The following is a 27029-nucleotide window of genomic DNA, read 5'->3' as shown; positions in this document are numbered from 1 at the left end:
GAGCATAAGCTTTCGTGAGCTACAGCTCGCTTCATCGGATGCATACTGAGTGTATATAATAAGATCTTCTACACTTTCCACGGTATGCATCCGATGAAGTGAGCTGTAGCTCACGAAAGCTTATGCTCAAATAATATGGTTTACTGTGCGGTTCAATGGCTCTTAGCACCCCCACTATGCCAATTGTTCCAGCCCCGCTGCAGAGGAAGGGAGTCTCTTATCATAGAGCTGGAGTCTAGGCCAGCCCCCTGCCTGGCCCCAGCTGCAGAGCGTGGCCGTGGGGAATGACAGTAGGCAGCACAGAAAACCCTCTCCCTTGGGACTGAGGCGCTTGGAGACTTCGTTGAGAATTACAGCACTGCAGAGTTCACTGGAGGCTTTAAAAACTAACGTGGTTTGTTTGAAGGGCAAGGTGTTCTCAGCAGCAACTGCCTTCAGAAAGTCTGCCTGAGAACAGAACTCGGCGTGGGTAGCAATTCCTCCAGTGACATCCACTGATTTTATAGCAGCCACACTCGATGCGTGAGTGTAAGAGAGCGAGGAGGGATTTTCCTGAACAAAATGAAACCAGGTGTTGAGAAAAAAAGTTACCCAGCTCCACGGGTCTGAGCCAGTTCCCCTTTAAATCAGAGGAAAGAATCCCATTGACTTAAATTGGCCTTGGATCAGGCCCTACAGTTAGGGCACTGCCTCAAACTTACCTTCCACTTCAAACTTGGTGGCGTATCTGCGGAGGCTCCTCTTCTGTAGTGCAGTGAGGTGCCTGGGATATCGGCCTTTGGCCAGGTATTTGTACACCTGCTTGTACCTCTCTAAGGATTCAGCCCTGGTCTCAGCCTGGATCCCTTCCACAGCTCGGACTTCTGTCTGGGTGCCGCGTTCCACCTCAGTCAGACCTGCCATTCCTGAAGAAAACACCAAATGGATTAATTACAGCTTCCAGGCTCTCCGGTAGTGTCTCGGTTTGGAGCTTTCAGCATATATAACACACTAATGCCCTCCTACACTGTGTATCTGTCACCATTGCCCTTGACTGGATAGAGCATCAGCACTGCTCAAGTGCGTAAGCAAGTGGGACCATGTTGTCTCTTCTAGCATCCACAGCCTACTGAGGAGGTTGGCTGGGCTCTAAATACTAATTCCACTTGTTTTGTTAGGTATATTGCATGCATATGCCTAGAGCGCTGGGTGGACAGTTCTCCACTCACCCCGTTCCAATATCATGATATCTCGCAGGATTACAGAAATTATAGATTAATAGCAATGCTCTTTATACTGCTTCAGTTAAAATTCAACCAAAGAGAATGAACTCAATCAGTGTAAACAGAATTGACTTTTCATCAGCAGGTTGCAAAGTGCTTTACAAAGGCGATCAGGACCATTATCTCCATTTTATAGATGGGAAACTGAGGCATGGGGCACCCACCCCTCCATTATTCTGTGATGACGTGGATGGGCACATTTTAAAATACATTATAAAACCTACACAAAGGTGAATGTCTGTGCTGGTAACAAGTGAAACATTGACATTTATTCAGCTTCTTGCAAAATAGTTCAAAAATTGGTCATTACAATCATCATCAATAGAGCATCAGCACAGGGTGATCAAGCCATGTCATCCCCAAAGAAAGATCCCAAACGCTTTCCAATCCATGCACAGGGGTCGCCCACCCAGAACTAAAATGCCCCTTTCCATCCCACTGTTCCACTAGGGCTCTTAATGTACCATGGGGCTGATTCAGGAGAGCCCAATGCGGGTGGAAGAGGAGAGGAGGAAGAGAAGGAAAATAGGACAGGAGAGAAGAAACAGGAGGGGAAGAGTCAGTAAATAGGGGTCTGGAGACCGAAGACTGAGAAACAGGCAAAAAGCTCCCTGTGTTCTCTTCGTTCCCTTTCCCCGAGTAATTTGTTGACGCTCCCTTGTGTGCACAGCGGCCACCGGAAGCAGGACCTGTTGGTTCTTGGCGGAGCCATTTGTTTGCCGGACCCGCTGCCCTTACAGCCATTCCCTGGTGACTATCTCAGCCCGAGGCGCCGCTCCGCCCTCCACAGTCCGGGTGGAAACATGTCCACGGGGTCCGCGGCCCCGGCTCGGGGCGACTCCCCCAGACCGGCCCGGGGCTTCTTGGCCTGCGCCTGCTTCCACACGGACAACCTGTTCCTGCGGCGCTACGGCCTGCACGTCAGCTACCGGGACGAGCCGCAGCTCCGCAGGGACTATGGGCTGGTAACCGCCCCCCGGCACCCACAGGGGATGGGGGAGATGGGGGCCAGGGGCGGGGGGAGATTCCCCTGGCTGGGGAAAGCAGATGGGGACCCCCTGCAAGCACCAATACCTGGTGTTCACATTGTACTGGTGGATCCCAGGTGCTGTATTGGGTGGTCACCCGCCCTCATCCCCCCCAATTCAGCTACATTTGGGGCTGGATCTTCCCTACAGCTGCAGGCAAAATAGGGTTTGAATAAACACTTATTGCACCATTTCATCCCACAGGATTCCAAAATGATTCACAAACTGTACATGGGCCTCTGGGCTGCCTCTGACATGCATCCACCTCTGGAGAAGGAGGTAGTAGCTATTTAACACAACAGTCTCCATCAAGAAGTGGATAAGTGGAAATGCAACATCCATTAATATTGCACTGCCATAGAGGATTTTAAGCCAGTCTGCAAAATTGGGAATGTCTTAGCCCTATTTTATAGATAGGAAAACTGAGGTCCATATTAAGGAGTTTAAGGAAGGTCACAAATTTGTGGCAGAGCTGGAAGTAGAAACCAGATCTCCTAACTCATGGTTCCCTAGCCAACACTGCTTCTCTTTAAAATGTATATTCAGAACAGTTGCATGCTAAAAGAAAATACGCGCACAAGTCTAGTCACCTTCTGGAGTCTTTCCATTAAAGTTGTGTTGCAAATGCTGTTACTGGAAAACACAAACCTGCACTTGGGGTATGTGCTAAAGCAAGCTGTAGCGTTCAGCGCCTTTACTATAGAAATATTGTACTTTTCCCTAGGGAGGCAGCCATCTCTTATGCCCTATGCAAAGTATTGCCTTAACATATTATAGGTGATCTATGAACTCCATGTTCGATATACAAGTTTCCTATAAAGCTAGGATCATATTAGAAGGGAAAAAAATGATCAAAGAGTCACTAAAGCAAGACCTTCAACTGGGATACTGACCACTGGGGTAATGTGGGTCAATTTTCAGGTCTACCCATCTCTATAGTACCATTAAAAGCAGAATTGCATAATTCAAACTGTAAAACAAACATAGTAGATGTCCTTTAATGAGTTTTCTTTTAGGAACATGTTAAAAGACCATCTTGCCAGTGTCTGGGATTTCCTCCCAAATTGTCAAGTCTCAGTACAGATGAGGTGGGACTCAAATTGTAGTTCATCTAGCTATGTCAAAAAGCTGGCAGGTAATTGACAACCTTCTAGCACAACATTGCGGAGGATGTGCTGGAGCCTTTCCCTGCTGTGGGAGAAGAACTCCAGCAGCAGGACGCTATACTGCTAAAATTAGCTGTGTAGATAGGGAGGCATGGATTAGGTGAGTAGACAGCTAGTTTATCTTCTGGCCTGAGAATCTAGGAGACCTCCTGATTCCTCTGGCAACAGGTAGTGCTACTATGCAAAAGAATTGGGGATAAAGGAATTAGTGGGTATGGCCTACACCCCAACGGGCTGGTTGTGGAATGGGTATATCGGGATCAAGGAAAAAGCAGCCCAGAATAAAGAATCCGGGGAGAAAACCCAAACACCTTGCTCATAGTCTGTTTTGTGTTTTAATTCTGCTCCTAAAGCAAACTTTGGGTTGCAGTGTCAGAGCCCCAGACCCTTTCTTAAGGAGCTAGACTGCTGTGTCAATTGCTCTGCCTACTGTTAAATCTAAATAGATTTACATGACATAATTAGATTAGAGCTAGAAACATTTTTTTTTTAAATTAAAGCTAAGAGTCTCTCAGAATTCCAGGAGCTGGGACTTGATGAAAGACACCAAATATCAGGAGACTCATTTGAAAATTGCAAGAGTTGACAACACTGCCCATGCCAGGTTGATGAGCACCATAAAAATCAGTGATACTTATCAACAGTTAATCTCTCTATATTACAGGTGTTAGGTGATCATGGCTGTAGGAGTGATGAAGACTTTAATGCAGTTCTGGAAGAGGTATACACAATTTCACCAATAAGTCATTTGTAAAGGTCCAGACAACTCCACATGGACCACCTGTTTTCATATGTATTGCTTATCTCGATTAATTACAATTTTCCGACCACAAGTTGCGGAATCTGCCTGTTTAAGTGGGAGTAGAGATCTAATCTAGAAGGCTTTCTTCAGAACAAATTTTTATTTACAGGAACTTTTATATATAGGGTTAACGCTACAGCATTTGGGGATATAGTTTGTATGAACAGTGAAGCAGAAAGGTCAAGCGATTTGCTGAAAGCCAGAGGGAGGCAATGTTACATATAGGATTGAAACACTCAGTCCTGGTTTCCCTCCTGGCCCCCAACACTCTCTTACACTTGGACATAAATGATGTGCTGGATTGATATAGAAGTTGAAAACTCCCTACTGGTGCCTGAGTACCAGGTTGGATATCCTGATGAGCTCATTTGTTGACAAAGTCCTGAAGTTAACACTGACATTTATTCCATGACAATGGGCCCCTTGCTCTCCTTCCTGTTGGTTTAACCAGTCTGCCCCATCTCTTTTCTAATTTTCCCCCATTCTCCTTTTTCGTAAAATATGTTTCAGAAGTTAGTGTAGTGCATTTAGATCATACCATTTCATCCCAAAGGATCCTGCAGCACTGTACACACTGTGTACAGGGATCACTCACATACCACTGAAATGCAGCCACTTCTAGGGTGAGGTATTCAGCAAAATAGATTAATATTAATTGCATCATTTAATCGGAAAGGATTCCTAAACAACTTAAAATCAATATAACCCCCACAGCCTTCTTTGGCCATATGGAAACCAAGAGTCCTTTAGCATCAATATCCAGTTCAAGTCAAGACTGAAAAGAAAATCAATGTCTATATTAATATTAACCCGAAATACATGGGGTCTGCAGTACCCAGTTTCTGCCACTAGAAGATATTGTTAAGAGCAGGATCTCTCTCTACAGGGTACTTTCAAGGGAGTATTCCATCTCAAGGGAGTATTCCATCTCTGGTTGCCAAATAGGCCCAAATAAAGGGAGATTTTTGAAAGTAAGTTACCCCTCTCTATGGTAAGTGCCTGGCTTTATAGGCCCAGGAGAATGGAGGAGCTTAGACATGGTGTCCGAACCCTCCAGATAATTCTTCTGCCTCCCACTTTCACAAGGGTAGCTCAAAATTAGTCTCCCAGGAGGTTTATGAAATTGGAAGAGCTGCCTGAGTTTAATGCTACTACGGGTTGCTTCCTCCTTAAGTGACAACAGCGCTTGGTAATGAGCTTACTCAAGAGTGAACATTCTGGCCTATCTAAAGTTAGGCAACTGAAACCACATGTAGGCACCTAATAAGGAGCCTGCTTTTTCAAGGTGCTGAAAGTTTGCAGTCTCAGTTAACTTCAATGGAATTCCTTTAGGTGTTGTTTTGTTTTTTAAACCCACCCTTCTGTCTTAATGGGAGTCTGACTCAGACCTCTCCTTGCCCTTTTAATGACCCATTGAAGGCACAGAAATACATTCAGAACTCCGGAAGGTGCACATGAGCAGATAATGCATTTAGCAAAAATTACCGTTTTGAATCAATGAATGAAACTTTTTTATTATTATTACTGCCAGCATTTGATCTCTTAACGAGATCGTGTCTCTTATTCCTAGATTCAGAAAGAAGTGCGAAGAAGACAGCAATTAGATCATCAGTCCATGGCAAGAAAAGCCATAATTTCACAATGTTACAAACCAAAGCATCCAGAAGTATACGTTCTACAGGTAAAATACATGCTGTTTTGAATCTGTAATGGTGTCGTCGTAACCACATGGAAATCTAGTTTGAAATAGGAAAGCCTCTTTTGTGCCCTTCAGAATCCTGTATAGTCTCAGGACTGTATTCATTTAAAAGTGGACTGACTTCCACAACTTGGACATCCTCATAAATTTCTATTGAAGTAGACAGAACACCCTCTGGATGTGATTCTCTTCTTACTCTCGGTTTATTCTGGGGTAACATAACTAAAGTCAGTAGTTACATTCCCATAGATGAGAATAGACTCAGAACCAGCTCAGACTGCTGTTGGTAATATTAGGTGTAAAGTGTTATCACGAAGACTGTTGGGCAGTACAGAGTTTAAGGAGCAGCCAATAGAAAGATTAATCTAATAACAAGTGCTACACTCTGCATCACGCTCTTCATTGTGTAATATTCATAGCACAGCCCGATTATTGTCCGGTGTTGAGATCCTGGCCCAAAGCAAGGTGGTAAAAAAAAAAATTAAAACAAAAAATCTATGGGGCATGACTGTTTGCACACTGATCTGCCAGGGGTTCTCAAACTTAATTCCACTACAACCTCCTTCTGACAACCAAAATTATTACATGACCCCAGGAGGGGGACTGAAGCCTGAGCCCCACTAAGCCCCACCACCCCAGGTTGGGGGGGGGGCAAAGCCCGAGCTGCACTGCCCTATGGGGGTGGGGGGGCCAAAGCCCAAGGGCTTCAGCCCCCTGGCAGGGGGCCTGTAACCTGAGCCCTGTCATTCAGGCTGAAGCAACTCGGGCTTCGGCCCTGGACAGTGGGGCTCCTGCTTTGGCTCCGGGCCTCAGGAAGTCTAAGCCAGCCCACGCGACCCCATTAAAACAGGGTTGCGACCCACTTTGGGGTCCCAACCCACAGTTTGAGAACTGCTGTCAGCTAGGTTATGTGTGCCCATAGTGTGACCCATGCAAAGATTAATCTGACCAGCTATAGCTTATAATTACAATTGAACCCCAGCAAGAAGTAATTTACATAAATCTACCAAGAAAAAAACAAGTGCAGATTACAGCTTTGTGCATTTCTTCACGATTTAAATATTTTATGTATGTTTATATCCAAGCTAGCTGTGGCCCCTAGATTCCACTTCCATTTCAGCTGCTGCCAGTGGCGTGGCTGTTTGAAGGTCAGAGATGAAGTCATGGTGTGTTTATTTTATTTTTTTCTGTGTCTTTCTCCCCATCTAACACCAAGGATTCATTTCTGGCTCCGGAGTTTTTAGAGACAGTTAAGTACTGCACGTCACAAGATGCTGATCTCCAAGGCCTCGTGCGCCACATTGATTCTATATCAGGTAAAGTGAAAGGACCTATCAGCAATGTGGGTAGAGCCACACTCTGATACACACAAGTGGTTTCAGCGGTGAATTATTTGTTCTAAACCAGTTCTCTAATATTGTAATTTTGAAAAATGACTGACCACTGTTAGAATGTTTTCTTCTGTATGATCAAAGTTCTTGAAAGAAGCAGCGTAGTCTAGTTGTTAGAGATGGGGGAAATCTTGGCCCCTTTAAAGTCAATGGCACAACTCCCATTGGCCAGGATTTCACCACTGGGATCTACGTTGGCTGTACCACTGACTCAATGTTTGACCATGGGCAAGTCTGTTCAAGGGACGCTGTACACGTGGATTATTTTAAATGGGCTATTTCCCAAAGTTACCATTTTGTAGATCCCTCTTTAAATTAGGTCTTGAATATTTTTTTAGAAGTTCAGGGTTTTTCTGCTTGCTTGTTGATGTTCATGGGGCCTGTTCAGTATGGGAGAAGCTGACAGACCGAATATATAGGGGAAGCAATGAAAGTATAAAAAGTAAAATGGAAAATAGAGGGGGTTTTGCTTTCACACCCATTGTGGGTGTTGCCTATAAGAGGAATAATTTTCAGGCACAAGTGACTTTTTCAAGCTGTCGGTGTCCCAGCTCCCTCATTTGTAATACTCATCCACTTTGTATGCAGATCTCTAAGGCCCTGTGCTGGAAGTGTAATGTTGTTGTATTGTATTCCTAACAGAAAGGGCTAATTGATTGGCATGGAGAGTCTTAGAGAGATGATGTCCCACCTCCCACAAAATGCCATGCCTCAAGTAATTCTCCATCACCACCTGTTCACCTCATCATTCAAATGCTTTTAGCTATTGGCCTGGGAGGCTTTCAGTTTCCAGTCTGACCAATAAGTACCGTGCCCTAGAGTCCATCCGCCTTGTAGCAGTAACTCTTTAACAAACAGTAAAATATGCAGTGAGGCATATGGAGGCTGTGTTCTCTACTGTATTGCTGTCGAGTACTGTTTTCTAGCAAATAACGTTCTTGTTAAGGGTAGTCCTTACTGCTATTTTACCTAATAAGAGACACCTCCTTTTTCTTGGTCAGATAAGAGGATATATCGACTTCCAGTGTTCAGTGAGGAATTCTGCCGAGTCTTCATTGAAGAGCTGGAGAACTTCGAGCAATCTGAGATGCCCAAGGGCCGGCCAAACACTATGAATAACTATGGGGTAGGACTCAACTTTGTAGGGTTAACCTCTCATGTGCTATTACAGCCTTTAGGCTGAGTGACACATATCAGACCAACCTATCTGCATGCTTCAAGGTCCATTCCCCTCCAAGATCTGGGGGAATCCATTACACACACTGATGTGCAACCCCAAATGCAGAGACACTCATAAATTAAAAGGCAGAGGGGTGAGGAAGTTAATTTTATTTATACTTCTAACTTAGTACATGTGGGAGCGGGAGGAGGCTGCCAGGAAGGAGATGTGAGGTGAAATCTGCTTTAGTGGAATTTTGTATTTAAAATTTTATATTATATATAAAAATAAAACAATTACTGAAAAAGTTTGATGGTAAAATGTTAGCACCCCGCTTTTAAACAAACACTCAGAAAAGTAGCACAATGTACACTAGTTAACTGAGATGGCTGCTTTACTGGGCCATATTCCGCGGATCTATTTATTCTAGTGATAGTGAATGGCAATGATTGCTACTCAGTTGGGGCAGCATTAATATAAGTGGGGACACACTTGGATAGTGCCAAGGGGTTAACTGGTGTTTAACTGGGTGTTGATATGGTAGATGTAATTCTGCTCTGAGTACAAAAGCTGCCAAATAAAGTTTTTAAAAAGAAAGATGAAATACCATGCATAATATTTAATGCAATACTGTATTCAGTTCAAGTCTATTTTTAATAAGTGTCTTCATCTGATGTGGGAGATTAGCCATCCACCCGAGTGTCCCACTTAAGAGACTTCTGCTGTATAAATTGGGACATACCATGCAAAGAGTGGGTTAGTAGGTTTATTGTTCAGACTGGAGGTCCTGCTTTATTACAGAGAACATAAGCCAGTGTCTTTATTGTAGTCACTTGTGCATTGTAACTGTATTCTCTGAAAAGAGAAGAAATCTATTCAATATGAACTATAAACTGCAGTGTCCAAATGGACAAGGAAAGGTTGTAAAAGAAACTGTGGAAATACACAGGTCAGGCAGAGTTTGTGGCTCTGCACACAAACTTCAATAGTCCTGATCTCTAGCTCTTCCACAATGAAGTTCATTTCCCTCAGCCATCCGTGAGGCCGTCTGCTCTTAGCCTCTTCCTCTCCAAGGACTACAAGTCCCAGTTTCTCTTGCCTTTCTGCACTGCTGCAGCAAGTTTCTGGCGTCTACTGCCGTTGCTCTGGGATCCACTGACTCCCTCCTTTAGAAAGTCGCCTCAAAACAGAGTGACTGTACACTGACCACACCATTCCAAGTGTGGTCTCCGTGTCCTTGCTTTGACTGTATATATGCATACAACTGGGACTTGATACTTCAGGAATGTAGCATTTTATATGTTAACTTAGTGCTGGTGAAAGGGGTTGGATTAACAGCCTGAGACTGGAGTTCTCTTTAGCCACACAAGACAGGACTCCTCTATGTAAACAGCAGGGATAGCACAACATACCAGTAAAAATTGGCTTTGTATATGGCACTAGTCATGCTGGTTTTGATCCTACTGGCATTCTGCAGGACATCACTTTTCATTCTGAACTCATTGCCCCAGTTATAGCCTGTGTCTTTGCTCGCTAGTTCTTTATCCACGTAAGCAGCAAGGTTGGAAGGGAAGACTGCTACCAGGAGGCTCAGTAGCATATCTGACAAAATACCAGAAGTCACCATGTTGCTATTTGCTGATCGGTGTGTTCCATGTACTCTCTCTTTGGTGCAGGTTCTGTTAAATGAGCTTGGATTGTATGAAGCTTTCATTACACCTCTGCGTGAAAAATACCTGCAGCCCATAACATCTCTGCTTTACCCTGACTGTGGGGGAGGCTCCCTGGACAGCCACAAAGCATTCGTTGTCAAGTACTCGCTACATGAAGATCTGGATTTGAGCTCTCACTATGACAATGCAGAAGTCACATTAAATGTATCCCTAGGAAAAGAATATACCGAGGGCAACTTGTATTTTGGAGACCTCAGACAGGTACTGAGAATCTCTCTCTAACTTAGGCCTGATCCTGCTCCCCACAAAATTCACGTTGACTTTGGAGGTGCAGGATCAGGCCATTAACTTTGTTTCAGGAACTTTTTGAATAACTGAGTTAAAGGAGACACCATCAAGTAGCCTTATGCTTAAAATATAGGGTTAACGCTCACAGATCAAACCTGGCCATTTTCATTGATTGGTTTATTTGATGTTATGAACCTAACTAGAATAAGCTGTGGAGGAGGATTGGTGCTTGTAGGGAGCTGTACTTTAAAAAAGAAGATCATATAAAAAGTTGATTGACTAAAATTAATTGTCTGCTTCTGACCAAATCAGGACTATCTTGTTCACCAGTTTTCTATGTAAGAGGAGGTTATAGTAAAATTTTTACTGCTGTAAATTAATCATAAATATTGAAGTTAACAGGAGTCTATTCAAATAGACCACACAGATAATTCGTACATCAGAGGAGGGAGTAAAATGCTCTACCTCCTTCTACAATTAAAATAATGATCAGAAGGGCTCATTTTGGAGGAGTGGACAAAATGCTTTAAAGACTCAAGCTGTTTCAGTCTTTCACTTGAGAAAACTAAAGCCCTGATCATTTGCAGTTATTAGAATTTCTCTTTTAGCAAGAGAGGGTTAATAACTCCCATGTCCTGGCCAAATTGCTATTGGACTGTTACAGTCTGCCTCTCTGTGTGCCTCTATGTAGTTTGAGCTGTTTTACGATCTGTCCTTAACTGTCCGAACAGTTTAACAGCTGTAACATCTCATCCCAGAGGTGGCTGCATTTCAATTGTATGTGAAGTGATCCCTAGATATCATTGGTTAGTAAAACAGTCTGTGGTGAAAGGCACTAAAAGCAAGTTATAACAACTCTTTAGAAAGTCAGCAGCAAGAGATAGTTCATGTAACCTAGTGTCTGCTTTATTATCTATTTTCAAGGCCCCAAGCCCAGTGCCAACGTATGTGGAGATTGAACATGTGATATCCCAAGGCTTGCTACACCGAGGAGGGCAGATTCATGGGGCACTGCCTGTCACTTCCGGGGAGCGCTGGAACCTCATTATATGGATGAGATCGTCTGCTGTCCGCAACCAGCTTTGCCCCATGTGCAACAAGAAACCTGAATTAGTGGATGCTGAGGGGTTTGGAGATGGGTTCACAAGAAGTTCTGAAGGTGACATGCCGAAGACTGTGGATTTATGCTCGTTAATATAGGAGATGGTAAGGAGTGAATTCTCCATTCTGAGCTGACTAAAACTGAGCTCCAAGCCCCAAGCCAGCAGAAATAAGCACAGTATCCCTTTGACAGAAACATGTCAGGTCAACAAATAGCTTCTTAGAAGGCAACTCAAAAACTGTTCTCTTGGGGCAAGGGAAAACAGCTTTTTGAGCAGCAGCTGCCATCTGGGGTCTACTGGAGAAGTTGGTGTCTGGGGTAGACAATGCCTGCACTCTGAGAATTTTTTATAAGCATATTTTGAAAATGTAAAAAGGCTTAAGGTATTGATCTATACCATGAACTGCAGAGGTCATCTGAGTACAATCACACGTATAGAAAACAGAAAGACTGCTTACGTCTTATACAAAGAGAGCTGTTCTGACAGCCACTGTTACTGGTTGATGTATAAAGATAGCATATTATTGTATAATTCTTTTATGTCAGTCAGCATCCATTCACAATTACCACTGCCCTCTTCTGGATGCAGTATCAAACTTCACTAGGGTAAGAGCCTGCTGCTTCCCAGTGGATGGAAGGCAAGACCCACTCAGAATGTGACAGAGTTGTCCCCTAGGGGCTAAAACAAGCAACTTTGTGATCAAGTTGCTTCCAATGGCTGCATCTTACAAGACCAGCATAAACCCTGTTACTCTACAAGTGAGTGTAGTGAGTCACTTATTGTCTTACATTATAACCCCAGACTGAGAGCGCTAAAAATCACTTTTTAAAGATATTGTGGATTCCACATACACAAGCAGAAATCCGCTGTAGAGCCAAAGATTTGGGGGGCTGTTTGCAATTTATGACAACACGTCTCTCGGGTGTAAGGAAAGAGCATGCAGAAGTAGTCTAAACATTTGTAATCACCTTCCATTAGGTATGAGAATATCCTTCCAAGATGGGCAGACAGAATAAACTATCTTCAAGGGAAGAGTGGACATTCTAGTCTTACATGACCAATGCAATCTTTTGAATTCTTTAATTTGGCACGAAGATCCCGCTATGATGAGAGAGTGAGATTAGATAGTCACACACATTATCTGTCTCAGTGCCTGTTAGTCCATGACATTAATTCAAAACTTCAAGTCACAGACTCTAAAAATCTAGAAAACTGATATTCAAGAAGCCAAAATATCCTTTTGATTTTGTTGCCTCATATGACTCCCCAGAAAACTAGATGTCTATTAGCTACCCATACCACTGACTTTACTGGAGGCTTCTTCAGATCATTCATTTTAACTCTGGTAATTACTTGGTATGAGCTTTCTCATTTGCATAATTAACAATATGATGAAAGGCAGACTCTGAATATAACCACTGTAGTTTATGAAGAGTGTTAATTTTAAGCATTCCCAATAGATCCCGAAGTGCTTTGGGCTTGACATCTCATTAGCGTATGCTGCTGATTAGTTTGCATTTGAAAAACGCCTTCAAATTGCATTTTGAAAGTGAAATGGCCATTACACTTGTGCACAAAACCCCAGAATCAGCACCAAAGGATTTTGCTTCTGCTGTTTTCCATAACAACAAAATCAATCACGGAATCTGAATTTCTTCATCAGGAAATGTTTGTTTCATATTTGCATTTAAATTATACCAAGAAAATTAAATTAATGAAAGAAAAATGTGCCTGTCAATATGGCTGCTGCTGTCTGAATACTATTATAGTGAATTCAGATTGTAAATGACTGACTGTAAAGAAAAGGCTCCGGGATAGACAAGAATAATCTCTCTCCTCTGTCATCTAGGCATTAAAGCAGGAGCGTGGGAGTCTCTGGCACTCACTCACTGAGTCATCGTGGGTATGGCAACTCTGTGCCTCAGTTTCCCCATGTGTAAAATTACGATGATACTGTTCTTATCTAACATGTATTCAAAGCTAAATTCATTAATTCGTGTGAGGCACTTGCATGTTCTCTGGAGGAGGAAAATAAATCAGATCTCTGATGAGCTTTTAGCTGGTTAAGTCTTTGAGGTAGAACAGCAGAAAGCAGAATACAGGAGGACCCTCTAAGAGAGAAAGCAGTAGGCTGTGTATGTCAAGGACAGCCGTAACAATAGAGCAAGGGATCTCTACCTGGGAGTCATCAATGGATACTCCTCTTACTGACCTTGACCAGCAACCCACCTGAACGTCACTTCAATTCCAGAGATCATTCTGAATTGCACAGGGAAAACCAACCCCTTCAAGACAGCGATAGAGGAGAAGGAAAATTTTCTTTGGCTTTTGCTCCAATGCCTCTTCTTCAGTGAGACTTTTGCCTGCAACAGGCTAACAAGATGAACTTGCCTAACCCAGCAGATAGGAATGCCTTGGTTATCAGATGCCTGACATACTAAACTCTGCTCCTCAAAGTTAAGGAGGAAAGCAATGCAGACCAGGGCAAATACATGCATTGTCCATATGACAAATACACCCTAATTCTAACAAATCAGAACCATTAAGCAAATGGGGATCATAAACTGCTATTCACCTACAGAAAGTGGAAGAGGGAAAATGGCAGTGTCATTAATTTCTGCTTCAGCAGAGTGTTCTAACACAAATTGCAGCCATCCATAACCAGTGTAACTTCCAGTGTCTGGAAAAGCCCAGAAGGGTTTTGGGCCCAAAACAAAAACAGTCAAGCTGCCAAAGAAGCTGCACAAGGCTGAGGCTGGAATTGTTCACCAGGAAGATGATGACATTGGAAATAGTTTGGAGTACTAGGAAAAATATAAGATCAGCACACGGCTGCTTGTTGAGAATTTTTTGTATTTTTGCTGCATCCGTTTCTTACAAGTTCACTCTGTCTCTGGATGGAACACAGAATTTGGGGGACACGAGGGAAAAAATAACTCGCCAAGAACCATGAGGGAGACTGTAAATGTCTCATTATTCAGAGTGTAAACTCTTCAAAGGGTCAGGGTCTGTCTACTACTCTGAACAGTGCGTAGCACAACAGGGCTCCACTCCCACTCCTTAGACACTACCTTATCTTAGTTCCTCTAGTGCCACTGACCCATCAGGCAGTCTGGTTCCTCCATTGATTATGATCACTCGCTAGTTGTGTACCGTGGAACCATAGCGTTATGAACACCAGAGTTATGAACTGACCAGTCAGCCACACACCTCATTTGGACTGGAAGTATGCAGTCAAACAGCAGCAGAGACCAAAAAAGTACTCGCAAAAAGAAAAGGAGGACTTGTGGCACCTTAGAGACTAACAAATTTATTTGAGCATAAGCTTTCGTGAGCTACAGCTCACTTCATCGGATGCATTCAGTGGAAAATACAGGGGGGAGATTTATATTCATAGAGAAGTTTCAAAGCTGTATTAAGTCAATGTTCAGTTGTAAACTTTTGAAAGAACAACCATAACATTTTGATCAGTTACATTCCTGAGGTGTTCCTAACTCTGAGGTGCTTGTGTACTTCCCCCCTCCCGCCATTATGCCAGCGTATTCAATATCCTCTGTCATTGTCTTCTGCCAGTTCTTCCTTGCGTTCTCTTTCCTACCTCAGGTACCCAATTCAATGCTGGGTTAGCACCTTTCCAATCTTTCATATGGTCTACGTGTCACAACCACCTGAGCCGCCTTTATTTTTATGATAGTTTCTAGCGGGTCCTGCTGTGTCAGCTTCCCTACTTTCAGATTTGTTATTTTGTCTTTCCCTGAAATGCGTAGCCAAAGCTGGGGAAGAGAAGCCCGCGATCTGAGCGGCATGATGCGAAGAAAAGCTCTGTGTAGCTGGAAAGCTTCTCTCTCTCACCAACAAAAGATATTCCCTCACCCACCTGGTCTCATCGCCACAAAGCACAGGCAGCATGAGCCCCCAGCCCCGTCTCCTCCCTGCTGCAGCGCCCTGGTCCGCAGGGCACAGCCAGCCCGTCTCTCACCAACATGTGGGCTCCCCTATCACCCCGAGAGGGAGACTCTACACCCTGTCATGGGAAGAGGCCCTTCCCACTGCGGGCTGACCCCAGCCGGGCTCAGTGGGGCACAGCAGCCGGTAAACGCCTCCTTCGGGCTGAGCCCTGCTTCCCCAGCGCAGATACAGCTGGGGTAGGAACCAATATGCGCGGGGTCTGTGCTTTCCCACCGGACCCACAAAACCACGCACAAAATACCGGAAGTGGGCGAGGCAACGAACGGAAACCAACCGAAGTGACCCGTTCCCGGGGTCGTTCAGCGACAGACGCCGGGGCTGGGCCTCCCCCTCCAGCGCGCGCGGGGCAGGCGGCTTGTTCGCGCCTCCCACCCCCGAGGGTGAGTCCCTTACCTGCGGCGGCCTGTCTCTGGGCGGGAGGGGGACGGACACTCGCGGGAGGAATAAGGGGCGAGATTGGGTCCGCAAAGCCGTCAGCGGCCGATATCGGGGCGCATGCGCGGTGCTGTCCGGGGACGGACTGTATCTAGCAGGAGTGGAGGAGAAGGGGGAGAGTCTTAAAGAGCCAGCCACCTGCTGTGTGTCTTAAAGGGCCATTACCCACTGTGTCAGAGTGTGGGTGGGTGGGTGGGGCAGGGTTTAGGCACCCCGTCTGTGAAATGGGCATAAAAGCACTTGCTCTGCCTTGTAAAGCACTGAGAGCTACTGATGAAAAGTATAGGGGGGGGGGTGTGAATGTAGGACTGCTGAGCTGTATGATCCTGCAGACCTTGCAGAGATAGTCCCCTTGACATCAGTGGAACTACGCTGGGAGTAAAGATTTCTCCCCACTAAAGGGTGCAGGAGTGGGCTTCTGTTCTTCACTCTGTCTTGCACACAAGCTGTATTGCCAGCTTTGCCGCGTTAAATGTAAAAGAGCTGAAAGAGAGAGAGAAATTAGGAAATGTGTACGGGGGGAAGAGAGATGATCTCAACTGATATGTGAAAGGAGTGGGCGAGTGGGTGGAGATATAGGAAGGGAGAGAGAAAAAAGTGATGTGTATATGCAGCTGTTTTAAGATACTGAATAGTTTGGACTAATCTACTTCTTCAACCTAAATCACTTCGAAATAAATCTGATTCCATTATTTTAGGCTGAGGTCTATGGGTGTGGTTAGTGTGTTGAACAAACACTAAAAGAGGGCACGAAACATTTTCACCATTGTAAAGTTGTGTCTGCCCATGCACCATTACAACTTGCTATTTTGGACTAGTGTCTAGGACAGTGATACTCAGACAGAGGCTCGGGAGCCACAAGTTGCTTTTCAGTGTGTCTCCTGCAGCTCTTTGCAGCACATATTAAAACACTGTGATTTAATTATTAACCAGTCTAAGTTATTAACCAATCAGGATGCTTTTACTGTGTTATTTTATCAGCTGGTTAATAATAATAACAATAACTGGTTAATAATACTTGGTCAGTCATTTTGCTGTGAGAATTTTGTGTGTGTGTGTATGAGAGAGAGAGTGTAAATGAAACAAGGAACTCATACTACTGTGGTGCTCTTGGGTAATGTTGATCAGTAATTTGGCTCCTGAACCACTGCGGTCTAAGTATCACTGGTCTAAGATCTAGTGACTTGTTCTCTAGCATGATGTGTCTAAACGATTCCACTCTGGCTTTTGAGACTGCTGAGACCTCTCTGCAGGTGGGAAAACATTGTCAGTCCTTATTGTAAACGTCATTAGCCTGATTCAGATTCCAAAACAAACACACATCCAGCTTCTCTAGCAGGCCCTGAAAAACTTGGCTCTTTATTTTCCCCCATTTATCTAAGGGCAAAATCAAATGCCTGTTTGGAAAGAAAAGGCATTGTTTAATGTCAGCTTTCATTTACATTCACACAGGCAATACAGAGAAAATGCACCTCAGGGAAATAACCATATACAGTCTGGCCTGAGCCATGAATCTGTGGACTTTATCACTGGAATTCTTGAAAAAACAGCTACTGCACTTTTGTCCACACTAGCTAATTGTACAGGATTGTGTATGTTGCGTATCTGAGATCAGAATAGTGCTTCTACGGCTATCTGTGTCTTCAAGGACCTAGTGAAAGAGATTTCTGTATTTTTGTATACATATGGACGCATATATTTGGTGTGTGTATTGATGGATCTGATTCTTTGCAGCTTTACTACTATGTGTCCTTAAAGCAAATCTTTTGTTGCTTTTTATTGAGGCTTTCATTTGTAAATCAATTTGAACTTGAGATTCACTTGTATGTATCTTGGATTATCTTGTTTTGAACTTGTGTGGTAGAGACAGGATTAATATATTAGCCACGAAATATCTGATATGCGAGAGCTTTTCCCAGCTACAATTATGCTGTTGATGCTAGGCTTTTGTTTTTCTTTTTAAACGAATGAGAGCTTGTCTCTTATCATAGATGGGTTTGCCCTTATATTCCACTGCCAGTGTTTTGGACTGATTGAAAAAGGTGCCAGTTTAGCATGTAATCTCTTTTATAAAAGTAAATTGAAATATTAAAAATTCATTATTTTCCCTTAGCTAGCGGCTGCTGTCAGTATTTTAAATAAACCGGTAATTGATTCTTCTTTGTTCAGTTCTGAATGGAATTTTTAATGCTGCTGACAGCTGTGGCAGTGTTCATCATACAATGTCTGGGTCCATGGGGCCATAAAGAGCATGTGACACTCCTGCTAACAGTAATGGGGCAATACAGAGGCACTGATTAGAAAGTAGAACCCTTAGCTCTTAAATCCTGAGAAGGATGAAAAATGATCAGAGAATATACAGTACTAAAGTGTGTTTATCACCACCCTCTGCTGAATCGTCACAGCTGTGAAACTGTGTGTAACAGTAGCTACTGCTGACATTTAAAAGAAAGGGGGAAGAGAGTGTGGTGGAAGGCTCATGCCAAATCTAATCAAAGAAGGCTGGTTGGGAGGCACAGAAGAGTTGCCTAAATGTTTTGTAGTGCAAAGAAAAACAGCATTTGAAAGATCCTCTCATGGAGCCATTCCCTTCAGCTCTCCCTGTTCCTCACACCTTCGTGCTTTATTTTGTGGACTACTGGGAAGGTCTCAGTGAACCCAGCCTGGCCACTGCTATGTAACAGAGTAACCCTCTATGCAGTTGTCAAAGTTTCACATATAGTTTGGGGAGAAAAGTTGGCTGTAAATTGAGTCTAATGTAATAAGCTAAACCTGTCTGCAGCAACTACTTAATGTGCAAAGGCCTGCCTCCTAATTATATGGAGCAGAATTGGAATTGCTGTGTTTAGGGATACTTTGGGACCGTCTCCTTACATGGAATTAAGTTTCACTGTCCTTTATTAATACCATTAATGAAAGAAAAATGAATTGTTTAAAATAGGAATCAAAGCACAATGGTTCACAGCCAATCCAGGAAACGCTCCCAAAGCAGGAGTGAAAGCGATTCTCAAAGCAGGCAGGACAAAAAGGATGAAAAGAAAAGAAGAAAAAGCAGTAAAGACTCAAAGAAGAGCAGCCAGTCTCCTCCAAGGAAGAAGGCAGCCAGGTCTCACAGATGCAGGTCGAGCTCAGCTTCTACTAAAGAAGGTAAGGGCAGGTGGGGGTGATAGCTACTGCTGAAGGCTGACTTCTCACATGGTCAGGGGGCATATGCACAGTGAGTACCATTGTGGGAATACACAATGCTTGCTTTTAGCAATTAACTTTATACAGTCATCTCAACACACACTTCATACTCATTACTCTTGTGTTCTGACATCTCTAGAGCCTTAAACATTTCCAGCATGCAGATCTTTTAGCATTGTGCCTGTCACAGATCCATTCAGGCACCCCTCGCTGACCATCCCCGTGAGGAAAATCCAAGCCGCCTCTGGGTTGTGTAGTCCCTGGGTAGGATGAGCCTCGAGGGCCTGAATGGAGTCCAGCCCCTGCCCCAGTCTTGGGATAACTAGGCATACAGGAGGGGTGCTGACTGGATCAGGGACAGTGCTCAGTTAGCCCCCTCCCACCATGATAATACAGAAGTATTAGCCCAGTGGGATTTTGCTGTGGCGTTAGTGTTTTGATTTGTTCAGTCTTCTGAGCAACCTAACAAAGAACAAAACCAGAACAGCAGACTGTTGTAGCTTGAAATGCAGAACATGACAGACTCTTTGGGTGCCATGGAGCAAATGTTCTCTCCAAACCACCCCATTCTTAATGTATTGCAGAGAAAAAGAAGGCCAAAGACAAGAAGAGGAAAAAGGCAAGTACCTCCTCCTCTGAGACGACAAGTTCGTCTTCTGGGACTTCCTCCTCCTCTAGCTGCTCTTCAGATGATTCCAGTGACAGTGAATCCAAACTGAAAAAGAGGAGACACAGCAAGAAGAAACGAACAAAACAGAAAGACAAAAAGAGAGAGAAGAAAAAAATAAAAAAGAAACTGAAAAAGAAATCGAAGGACCGGCCTAAAGAGGAGAGAGCCATGGTGGAAGGCGTGCCAGGCCCTTCACTGGAGCAGTGGCAGAAAGAATCTTTGGTGGAACCTGGCCCAGGTAATGTTCTTGTTTCCAGGTTTAAAAAACTCACACTTGCCCACTTAAAGAGTAGAGAAGTGATGCGCCATTTGAGAAAATCCATGCGACTCTCCTACTCATTAATGAAAAAGATTCTTTTAATGTCTCATCCAAGGATCATTAGAAATTGCATGATAAGAAACACTGATTGCTGAACCCTGGGTGCCTTTTCCCTCCTAACTTCAGTGGCCTAGCTTGAGCAACCATGAATAGATACAAGGACCCAAATTGATGGTTTTGTTTGTAAGCTTGTTAAAATTGCCTGTGATCTGGGAACAAAAGTTGAAAATGAAAGGATGGACCCACAGGCAATGAATTCATGAAGCACTTGGTATTGGCATTCAGGATGTGAAGTTGATAGTTCTCTGCATGTTCCTTTGCTCACAAAGGTGATATGTAAAGCCATGAGGAAGATAACACTACATTTGTGTTCATTCTTTATCTGTTGAGACTAGGTCCTCTATACAGTATCCACCACTGATTTAAGGTGCCCCCAGATCTTCCAGTGTATCTCATGGGTGAGCAGAGTGTGCAAGAAATACACAACCAGGGGACAAATTTTCAAAAAGTGCCCAAGTCTCACTGAAAGTCAGTGGGACTTCAGATACCTCAGTCACTTGGGTGTGTTGGGAAATTTTACCTCAGGCCTCAAATTTGAAATTTAAGGTCTATATGCTCTTTGAGTTTGTGACAGTAAGAAAAGCAGGTGAGGCTTTGATCCCTCAGTTGCAGACATACACAAATCCCTGTTTCAGTTCTTCTCAGTATCTATGATTTTTTTGGAAAGATCTTGTTCATGTCAAACTATTATTTGTCCATTCTTTGTGTGTTGTCTAAGCAGTAGGGGTTATAGTACGTGGTGTATGTTAGTGATGAAAGAGGATTGGTTTTAACAATAGGTAGTAATTCAGTTTTAATACGTGTGTAATTATATACATAAGGCAGGCCAGGTAGTCTCAGTCCCAGCAGCAGGCCAGGTGGCAAATGGATCTACACAGAGGAATTGTAATGGAGCCATTGTGGGGGAAGGTGCCAACTTATGAAGGTTTGCTGATAAGGGAGGAATCCAAAATCACCTGCTTTGGATAAATGCATTTTGTCCAGCCTTCCCCAGGGATTTCCCCTCTTCTGTCTTAAAGATATTTACAAAGTATCTAAATCCTTCTTACTGTTAAAGGGAAAGAGAGAGGATGAGGGGGGTAAATAAGGAGGTAAATAGAATTTGAAAGGAAAATGTTCCAAGCAGACAGGTGTAGGGTTAAATGTCTGTAGTGTAACAAAGGAGTGGGACTCAGGATGCCTGGGTTCTAGTCCCATCTCTGCATTTGGACGAGTGGTGAGATTTTCAGAAGTACTCAGCATTGGCCTAACTCTGCTCCCATTTAAATCAATGGGAATTTTATCACTGACAGAAACAGGAGGTGTGTCAGGTTAATGCTGAGTACTTCTAAAAATCTCACCCAATGTGGCTTTGGGAAAATCACTTAGCTGTTCTGTGGGCCTCAGTTCACCTGTTGGAAACAGAGCTAGCAATATCCTCCTCAGAGGAGCAGCGTGAGGCTTCAATAGTTCAAGCTTTTTGGGGTAGGTGGCTCTTTGGAACGAGTGTTTTCAGCAGTGCACTGCACAGAGCGGTGCTCCATAATAATTGTAAGGCCCTCTGCCTCATGGTCCTCTGACAGAAGACTAACCTGTGTGCGCACATTCTTATTCAACGAGCTCATTAAGGTTTGCATTCTAGTTTTGACAGATGAGCAAAAGTCCCGCATCCAGGCTATGAAACCAATGACGAAAGAAGAATGGGACGCAAGGCAAAGTGTCATCAGAAAAGTCGTGGACCCCGAAACGGGAAGAACAAGGTACAGTCCCATGGGTTAAAGAGGGTCCTGAAACAATAGCTTAGAAACAGTGCTGTTTGGGAGCATTTGGAGAGGCATGGTTTCCATGGTTACAAGAATTCTAGGGACCAGATCCTCAGCTGACGCACATAAGCATAGCGCTGTTAAAGTCTAGAGAGCTAGTTGACTTATACCAGCTGAGATGTAAGTGTCGTAGATAATGTTGAGATAAATAATCATAGTTAGTTCAGCATATCCACAAAGGAGCATATTTTAGGATGTATCACTTGGACTGCAATAGTGCCCAAAATGTGGTAGGTGCCGTACACTCACATAGGAAGTCATGGTCCCTGAAGAGCTTACAATCCGCAAAGCTTCTGAACAGTGGACAAGAATCCACTTCTTATTTTTAAACCAGGGAAACAAGTTGGCGAGCAGTGTATGAGGCTGGCTGAAGAGTGGAGAGAGATGGGGCAGCTGAATCTTTTTAGGCTTTTCCAAAGAGAGGCAGAAGCATATGCCAGTTTAGCAACAGATCCTTGCTGCTTGTAAAAGCAGGGTTCTCTCTAAATCCCTTTTAACCTCCCCTCCAGGGGCGGTCACTCTCAGCAGCAAGCTCTTGAGCCTTCATTGTCACCTTGCTGTTACTAGCCAGGCTCTTAGTACGAAAGGTGAACACTGTGACCCGTCAGGCCATCTTGAGATTAAAGCTTTCCGGCCCAGACAATAAAGGTATAAATCACTCTGGTCTCTGCTTGACTAGCAGAGATGCTTAGATCAGAGTACTAGGATTGACAGAGGGATGGAGAAAAAGGCTTGCTGTGTTTAGACAGACAGGCTGAGACTATTATTGTTAGAAGATGCCAAATAAGGGTCTGATCCTGCCAGGTGCTAAGCACCTCCTCTGTAGTGCTGAATGCTCTCTCTTGCTACTGAAATCAATGGGATTACAGAGCATGGACAGCCTCCCAGAGCTGAGTCATTGATGGCTTGTGCTCAGTATGAGGTGCAGAAGGCAGCCAAGAGCAGCAGCTATTGCAAGATCTGGTTGAAGCCTTGTTACTCAGGGTGGAGGGTTTTTTCCTCCTTCCACTGAGGGGGATATCAGTGTCCCCAGAGTAAATGCAATTCTAAGCTATGGTGTGAGGATAAAATCTGAACCGGCAGATCTGGTGGCAGTTCTGAGCTAGCTGTTTCCTGACCTGTTAGACATTGCTCTTTCAGGGGCAGCTGCTGTTTTGGATGCTTGCCTGTCACGTCTGAAGCATCCAGTCCCTATTATAGACAGATCCTCTGGCCAGAGGGGTTTATTTGCACAACCGGGGGCAATTGCTTCTCTGTTCTAGGAGGCCCACAGGCCTGTAACCAAACTAGCGTTCAAAACCAGAGGAGTAGGAATGACCCTGTTTTCACTAAACTGCATCTTTACAGTGAATAGAAAATTGTGTTGTGGCAAGCCAGCTCTTAAAATAGAAGGCAGCCAGCAATGCTCAGGAAAGATGTTTGCATGGATGTCAGTTACCCGTAAGGCACATGCTGAAGATGGTTAAATTCCTCTTCTGCATTCAGAGGCTGGGCACTGCTTATGGTTCTGCTGCTGGATTTGCTGGTTTGATACCACTCCCCTTCCCTAGGCCCACTGGGTCCTTTCCAGTTCTATTACCAAAGGTCAAATGCTTGTCTGATTACTAGATGATCCAGCAACTTTTATGTGCCCCAAGGGACTGGACTTAAACCTCTGCATTGCCCCATCTCAATCATAAAGGAAGCTGTCTGCACATCTTAAATTTGAGAGTGGGAACCAACCAACCCAGTTTCCCATTGCCGAGAAAATCCACTCGCAGAGTTATAGGGTAATGGGAGATCCTTTTTCCTTAGCATGGGTCTTCCCTGCAGCACACTAGCCTGGAAAGCTTGATTTGCAACATGCCTGATCTCTAGGGAATGCTCTGTGGGGCTGGGGATTGCCTTAATCATGGCAGATCCTACATCCTGGGAATGCTGGGAGAGGAAGGTTGTTCCCAATACATTCAGTACACAGCATCTTTCGAAGAAGTGCACTGAAGCGGGACCTTGTTGGTTTTAATCCTGCAGGCAACATAATGGAAAAGGCTGCAAAGGTTATTTACCCGAGGGTTGGCTAAAGCCTGACTCACAGTGTTCTATAATGGAGCTGCCCTCATCTTTAAACAGAGACTACAGAGTTACACCAGTCAGTGGAGTTGCTCCAGGTGTACACCAGATTGTCAGAGCAGTATCTGGCCCAAGCCCCAGCATATGATGAGAACTTTTTGCCACTCTCTTTGGCACTGCAAAGCTGCCACCCTCCCAGAGAGCGTGGGGGACACCGTGCTGCAGCCAGCCTGTGTTGGCAGAGGCCCCTGACTCTGTTCTAGAGCACATGCTCACACAGAAGGTGCTTCTGGTGTTACCCCTCAACAAGTCCAGCTTATTGGACATCTTCCCATGCAAAATACTGTCTCCCTCAGCATGAAACATTAGCCGTGTGGCTGCATAAGAGAGGTGATCTAGTCACTCCTCCAGTGGGGACAGAACCCTCATTGAATGATGCCTTCTGCTGCTGGGGAAACAAAGCAATGTGTTGCTTACAGTTGGTAACTGGATGGCTGGTAGACTTTACTGGGTGTGTTGATGTGCTTCTGTTACAGGCTTATTAAGGGAGATGGAGAAGTTCTAGAAGAAATTGTCACCAAAGAAAGACACAAAGAGATTAACAAGGTAGATGGTTTTTATAGTGAAGAGACATTCTGGAACCAGCAAGGCCCTAAGCTGGGTTTGTAAAGCATGGGCTAGTGGCTTGAACACAGGCCTGGGGGGCAGGAGAGCTGAGTTCTGCTTACTCACTGCATGGCCTTGTGGAAACTGCAGCCTCTCTCTTGGCTTTTCCCATCTGCAAAACTGGGATAAATCCTACTTAGCCAGGGTGGAAGTGGGTTTGATCACACACATTGGTAGAGGCCTTTCAGCCTCTCACAGGTAGGTGGTATGGAAGCACCAAGCATGATGGTTTGGGAAGACCAGCCTATAAGTGCCTGTTTGTTCCTTCACAGCAAGCCACCCGAGGAGACGGCCTGGCCTTCCAGATGAGGACAGGGATGCTTCAGTAACAGTCCAAATGTCAAGTACATCAGGAAAGGTGGTTTTCTTGTTCTGCTCACTGAGACACTACTCTGCCAAAGCAGGCAGCTCCCCATTCTCCCTGCACTGGCGAGATCTGTGTGTGACACAGCAGGATCTTTACCCTGTGGACATGTCCTGTTCTGCTGGGTCAATCTGTTGCCTGGAGGAGGGAGTGACTTTGATGGCACCTCCCCTTTAGCCATGGCTTCTCTCCTGCCAATCCATGCAAAGTCTTTAAGACCTGACCAACATTGCTCTCAACTTGGTCGCTTTCTGAGGCTCCTCCCACTACTGCTCAATGATTGAGCAAATGATTCTTAGGCAGCAAGTAGCTGTCAGTCCACCAGGGCGCTCATGGGTGCCACCAGCACAACAATGCTGAGTCCCCAGAGGAGATAAACTCACCCAGTGACTAACACCATGTTATCTTTAATACACTTCCTTGATGGTGATTCAGATTCCAAACTCTAAGGCAAATGCCCAGGTACCAGGTGGCCATAACCCCGCTGATACTGGGGTGACTGCCACAGTGATCCCCTGAAATGAGGCTGCCGTAAATCATTTTTCACATGTGGTTGCTACGTGCCTGCTCTTTGAATTAATATTTGCCCTGTGTTTACTCCAGTGTTTGGTTGGATTGCTCAGTTACAGAGGGGTCCCTTTACAGCCCTCAGCTATACAGAGACCCATTTATACTTTGCCCCAGCTTTGTGCAGGCTGCAACATTAGGTCCACATCTTGCAAGGTGCCTTTTCTCACTGAGCCAATGAGAGGTGAAGGCACTTGGCATGGTACAGGTTCAAGCTTTTAATTAGCACTGGCTCCCTTGACGGCAGGCTGCACTGGGACAGTGGGTTAAGTGTAATGGACAGGGGCACATTTTGTTGGGGGTTTGCTCAGCCTTGCTCATATCCCTGCACCAAAGTGATGCCCCTTCCTTGCTCTTTATGACAATGCAAGGGGCAGTTTTGGTTTGTTAGTGAAATTGGCCTTTTCAGAAGCAGAGGAGCCCAGGAAAACTCAGTCTTCTGATTCTCCCCCCTCAAGCCCCACTTAACTTGGTGAATCTGAAAACTTGTAAAAAATAAACTGGTTAAATCAATCCAGCAGCCCAAGTTATTCTTTTATGTGCCAGTGTGAGTGAACGACAGGTAGCAATTATACAAACCAATCTGTTGCAAGGGGACAGGCAAGATTTTTGAGTGTTTGCGTGGGCGTGCTCAATTGTTTTGGCTAACACCCGAAGCTTTAAAATGAATGCTTGCCCCGTCCTCTGCACCCAGGGGCTTGCTAAGGAAATCACAGTAGGTCAGATTTTTGACAGCTGAGCAGCTACAGCTAGCAAAGTGCAAGACCTAGAAAGCCCAAAGTGCAATCAGTATGACACTGACTCCCCCTAGAGATGCCTGCTTACTTTGGTGACGTAGTAGTTTCCTTGGTCCCTTTACTCCACTCTATTTAACAGATCCCACCGCAGACTTCTTTGGTTACTTGGGTCTGATGGCTGTTGGTGGAAAGTCCTGTTCTGAACTGTAAAATCACTGCCTGTTTAACAAAATTTGTCCTTCTGTATGATTTGAACTAGTTTTCATGTGCCACTTTTCTAACCTCTTAGAAGGCCCTGAGGTGTTTGACTGTGGGAGGCTGGTCACGTATGTATGGATTCATCCTGTCTGCTGGCAGGTCTCCTATCAACGTATCTTCCTTTTCCCTTTAATGCAGGCCTCCTCCTCTAGTAGCTGGGTTTTAGGCACATGGGTCAGATGGAGACAACACACTTCCCTTTTATAAAGGAGCTAGTTATGGCACAAACCTCCCTGGGACCATACGTTTAACAAGGACACTGACAGCAGCCAGGATGAGAGGGGGACAAGCCGTGGACAAACAGGTAGGTGTCTGAGGAGGGCTGAGCCAGGCGAATCTCTGCCCTTACTGAACAGTAGAGGAAAGGGCCTGCTTG

The 27029-nt window shown here is 44.6% G+C and overlaps 2 protein-coding genes across 14 annotated transcripts in view; both read left to right on the top strand.

The window, feature by feature from the left end:
- Positions 1-1969: 1969 nt before the first annotated feature.
- On the top strand, positions 1970-15092 carry OGFOD2 (2-oxoglutarate and iron dependent oxygenase domain containing 2). Of its 4 annotated transcripts, XM_073313015.1 has the most exons (8): positions 1970-2227; positions 4121-4177; positions 5829-5939; positions 7174-7273; positions 8350-8474; positions 10184-10441; positions 11393-11674; positions 12550-15092. In XM_073313015.1, exons 1-7 carry the CDS (start codon positions 2066-2068, stop codon positions 11666-11668), a joined length of 1089 nt encoding a protein of 362 aa, XP_073169116.1. In that variant the 5' UTR covers positions 1970-2065; the 3' UTR covers positions 11669-11674; positions 12550-15092. The 4 variants fall into 4 exon arrangements, with proteins under 4 accessions (XP_073169116.1, XP_073169115.1, XP_073169117.1 ...); XM_073313014.1 differs by lacking the exon at positions 12550-15092 and having other exon boundaries at positions 11393-12104; XM_073313016.1 differs by lacking the exons at positions 1970-2227; positions 12550-15092 and adding an exon at positions 2280-2569 and having other exon boundaries at positions 11393-12104.
- Positions 15093-15837: 745 nt separating this feature from the next.
- The window catches only part of ARL6IP4 (ARF like GTPase 6 interacting protein 4), a 34774-nt gene continuing 23582 nt past the window's right edge, over positions 15838-27029 (top strand). For 5 of the 10 annotated variants that reach the window (XR_012155076.1, XR_012155074.1, XR_012155075.1 and 2 more), the window contains exons 1-7: positions 15838-15920; positions 18917-19122; positions 19746-20069; positions 21832-21949; positions 24598-24667; positions 25000-25085; positions 26792-26957. Coding sequence is in view for 4 of the 10 variants with exons in the window: in XM_073313019.1 (XP_073169120.1) it covers positions 18930-19122; positions 19746-20069; positions 21832-21949; positions 24598-24667; positions 25000-25056 (762 nt within the window). In the remaining 6 variants the exon portion in view is untranslated. Of the gene's footprint in view, positions 15921-18916; positions 19123-19745; positions 20070-21831; positions 21950-24597; positions 24668-24999; positions 26172-26791; positions 26958-27029 lie in introns of those variants that run through there. The other 5 variants (XR_012155079.1, XM_073313019.1, XM_073313018.1 and 2 more) reach the window with 5 other exon arrangements.

The sequence above is a fragment of the Lepidochelys kempii genome, chromosome 15 (assembly GCF_965140265.1).
Source record: "Lepidochelys kempii isolate rLepKem1 chromosome 15, rLepKem1.hap2, whole genome shotgun sequence".
Taxonomy (NCBI): domain Eukaryota; kingdom Metazoa; phylum Chordata; order Testudines; family Cheloniidae; genus Lepidochelys; species Lepidochelys kempii.
This window is presented reverse-complemented; position numbering and strand designations above follow the sequence as displayed.

Coding starts and splice junctions, on each gene's coding strand:
- OGFOD2 (XM_073313015.1), top strand. CDS start 2,066: ATGTCCACGGGGTCCGCGGCCCCGGCTCGGGGCGACTCCCCCAGACCG. Junction 5,940..7,173: donor CAGAAGTATACGTTCTACAG/GTAAAATACATG, acceptor TCTAACACCAAG/GATTCATTTCTGGCTCCGGA. Junction 10,442..11,392: donor ATTTTGGAGACCTCAGACAG/GTACTGAGAATC, acceptor TCTATTTTCAAG/GCCCCAAGCCCAGTGCCAAC.